At 51.1% G+C, this 2,500-nt stretch overlaps 1 protein-coding gene across 1 annotated transcript in view; it reads left to right on the plus strand.

Annotated features, from left to right (window-relative positions):
- The window catches only part of LOC143288730 (von Willebrand factor D and EGF domain-containing protein-like), a 36,791-nt gene that overhangs the window by 33,864 nt on the left and 427 nt on the right, over positions 1-2,500 (plus strand). Inside the window, exon 13 of the mRNA XM_076597356.1 lies at positions 2,153-2,294. Coding sequence (XP_076453471.1) covers positions 2,153-2,294 — 142 coding nt within the window. The remainder of the gene's footprint in view (positions 1-2,152; positions 2,295-2,500) is intronic.

Consider the following 2,500-nt stretch of genomic DNA (forward strand, 5'->3'; position numbering starts at 1 on the left):
GGTGTGGCGTGTGGTGTGGTGTGGTGTGTGGTGTAGTGGTGTGGTGTGGTGTGTGGTGTGGTGGTGTGGTGTGGTGGTGTGGTGTGGTGTGTGGTGTGTGGTATGCTCTGGTGTGGTGTGATGTGTTGTTTAGTGCTGTATGGTCTGGTGTGATGCTTGTATGGTGTGGTGTGTGGTGTGGTGTGGTGGGGTGTGGTGGGGTATATGATGTGGTGGTGTGTGGTGTGGTGTGATGTGGTGTGTGCTATGCTCTGGTTTGGTGTGGTGTGTTGTTTAGTGCGGTATGGTCTGGTGCGATGCTTGTGTGGTGTGGTATGGTGTGGTGTGGTGTGTGGTGTGGGGTATGTGATGTGGTGGTGTGTGGTGTGGTGTGATGTGGTGTGTGCTATGCTCTGGTGTGGTGTGGTGTGTTGTTTAGTGCGGTATGGTCTGGTGCGATGCTTGTGTGGTGTGGTATGGTGTGGTGTGGTGTGTGGTGTGGTGGTGTGGGGTATGTGATGTGGTGGTGTGTGGTGTGGTGTGATGTGGTGTGTGGTGTGGTGGTGTGGGGTATGTGATGTGGTGGTGTGTGGTGTGGTGTGATGTGGTGTTTGCTATGCTCTGGTGTGGTGTGGTGTGTAGTTTAGTGTGGTATGGTCTGGTGTGATGCTTGTATGGTGCGGTGTAGTGTGGTGTGGTAGTGTTGTGTTGTGTTGTGCAGTGTCGTATACTCTGGTTGTGTAGTTTAGTGTGGTTGGGAATGTGTTGTGTTGTGGTGTGGTGTGGTGTGTTGTAGTGTGTGCTGGCGCAGTGTGGTGTGGTGTGGTGTGGTGTGTCGAAGTGTTGTGTGTGGTGTGTTGTGGCGCAGTGTGATGTGGTATTGTGTGGTGTGGTGTGGTGTGGTGTGGTGTGGTATTGTGTGGTATTGTGTGGTGTGGTGTGATGTGGTATTGCGTGGTGTGGTGTGTAGAAGTGTGTGTGTGTGGTGTGTGGTGGTGTGTGGTGTGGTGTTTTGTTGTGGTGTGGTGGTGTGTGGTGGTGTGTGGTGTGGTGTTTTGTTGTGGTGTGGTGGTGTGTGGTGGTGTGTGGTGTGGTGTTTTAGCGTGGTGTGGTGTGGTGTGGTGTGGTGTGATATGGTGTTCTATTGTGGTGTGGTGTAGTATGGTGTGGTGTGGTGGTTGTGTTGTTTTGCTTTATGGTGTGGTGTGGTGGTGTGTTGTGGTGTGTAGTGTGGTGTACTCTGGTGTAATGAGTTGTGTTGTTTAGTGTTGTATGGTCTGGTGTTGTGGTTGTGAAGTGTAGTATGTTGATTCTGTTGTGTTGCGTTGTTTTGTGAAGTGTGGTGTGGTGTAGTATGATCGGGTGTGGTGTTGTGGCTGTGTGGTGCTGTGTTGTGTGGTGTTGTGGTGTGTGTGTGGTGTGCTGTGGTGTGCTGTGGTATTGTGGCGTGATGTTATGTGGTGTGACGTGAAGTGTTTTGTGTGTTTTATGTGGTTTTGTGGTGTTGTGTTGTGTGGTGGTGTGGTGAGGAGTGGTGTGGTGTGGTGTGGTGTTATGGTGTGGTGTGGTGTTGCAGGGCAGCGAGATGTGGTGTGGTGTTGTGTTGTGTGCTGTGTTGTGTGGTGTGCTGTGCTGTGGTTTGCTGTGTGGTGTTGTGCTGTGTGGTTTTGTGGTATGGTGTGGTGAAATCTGTTGTTCTGTATGGTGTTGCGTGGTGTGGTTTTGTGGTGTTGTGTGGTACGTGGTGTGATGTGGTATGGTGTGTTGTGTTGTGGTGATTGTATCTTCTGGTGTGGTGTGGTGTGGTGTGGTATGGCGCATTGGTGTGTAAAGTTGTGATGTGGTGGGCTGCTGTGAGTGGTATGCTGTAGTAGGTGGTGCGTGTGTGTAATGTTGTTGTGTGGTGTGTTGTGGTGTGGTCTGTTGTTGTGTGTTGTTATGTGGTGTGGTGTGGTTTGGTGTGGTGTAGTGTGATGTCGTCTGGTATAAATGCAATAGGAAAGTACTTAGCTAGGTTCGTGTGTGTTGTGTTGTTGTGTGGTGTGTTGTGGTGTGGTGTCGGCTGGTATAAATGCAATAGGAAAGTGTACGTAGCTAGGTAGCGAGGTACGAACCCATCAATCATCAATTCTCTTATCTATTCACTCAGTGCATTCACTCTATCCACCCGCAGTGCTCGGGGTGTCCCGAAGTGCAGGGCCCCCTGCCGTCCTTCATGGACCCCGCCCAGGCCTGGAGCAGGCGGCGCTCTGCAGGCCTCTACTATGTGGACCTTGACCAGCCCGACCCCGCCTTTGACGTGCAGTCCTTCAGAGGTCAGCGGTGGGACAGAACGAGAGACAGACAGACAGACTGACAGACAGCCTGACAGACAGACAGAGCCAGAGACAGAAACAGAAACAGAGACAGAGATGCTGATACTGACGATGTTTAGTAGCAGCAGTATCTTCAGCAGTAGTAATAGTTGTTGTTGTAGAAGCAACAGCAGAAGAGGTAGTAAAAGTAGCAGCAGCAGCAGTAG

Source organism: Babylonia areolata, chromosome 13 (assembly GCF_041734735.1).
Source record: "Babylonia areolata isolate BAREFJ2019XMU chromosome 13, ASM4173473v1, whole genome shotgun sequence".
In the NCBI taxonomy this organism is placed as follows: Eukaryota; Metazoa; Mollusca; class Gastropoda; order Neogastropoda; family Buccinidae; genus Babylonia; species Babylonia areolata.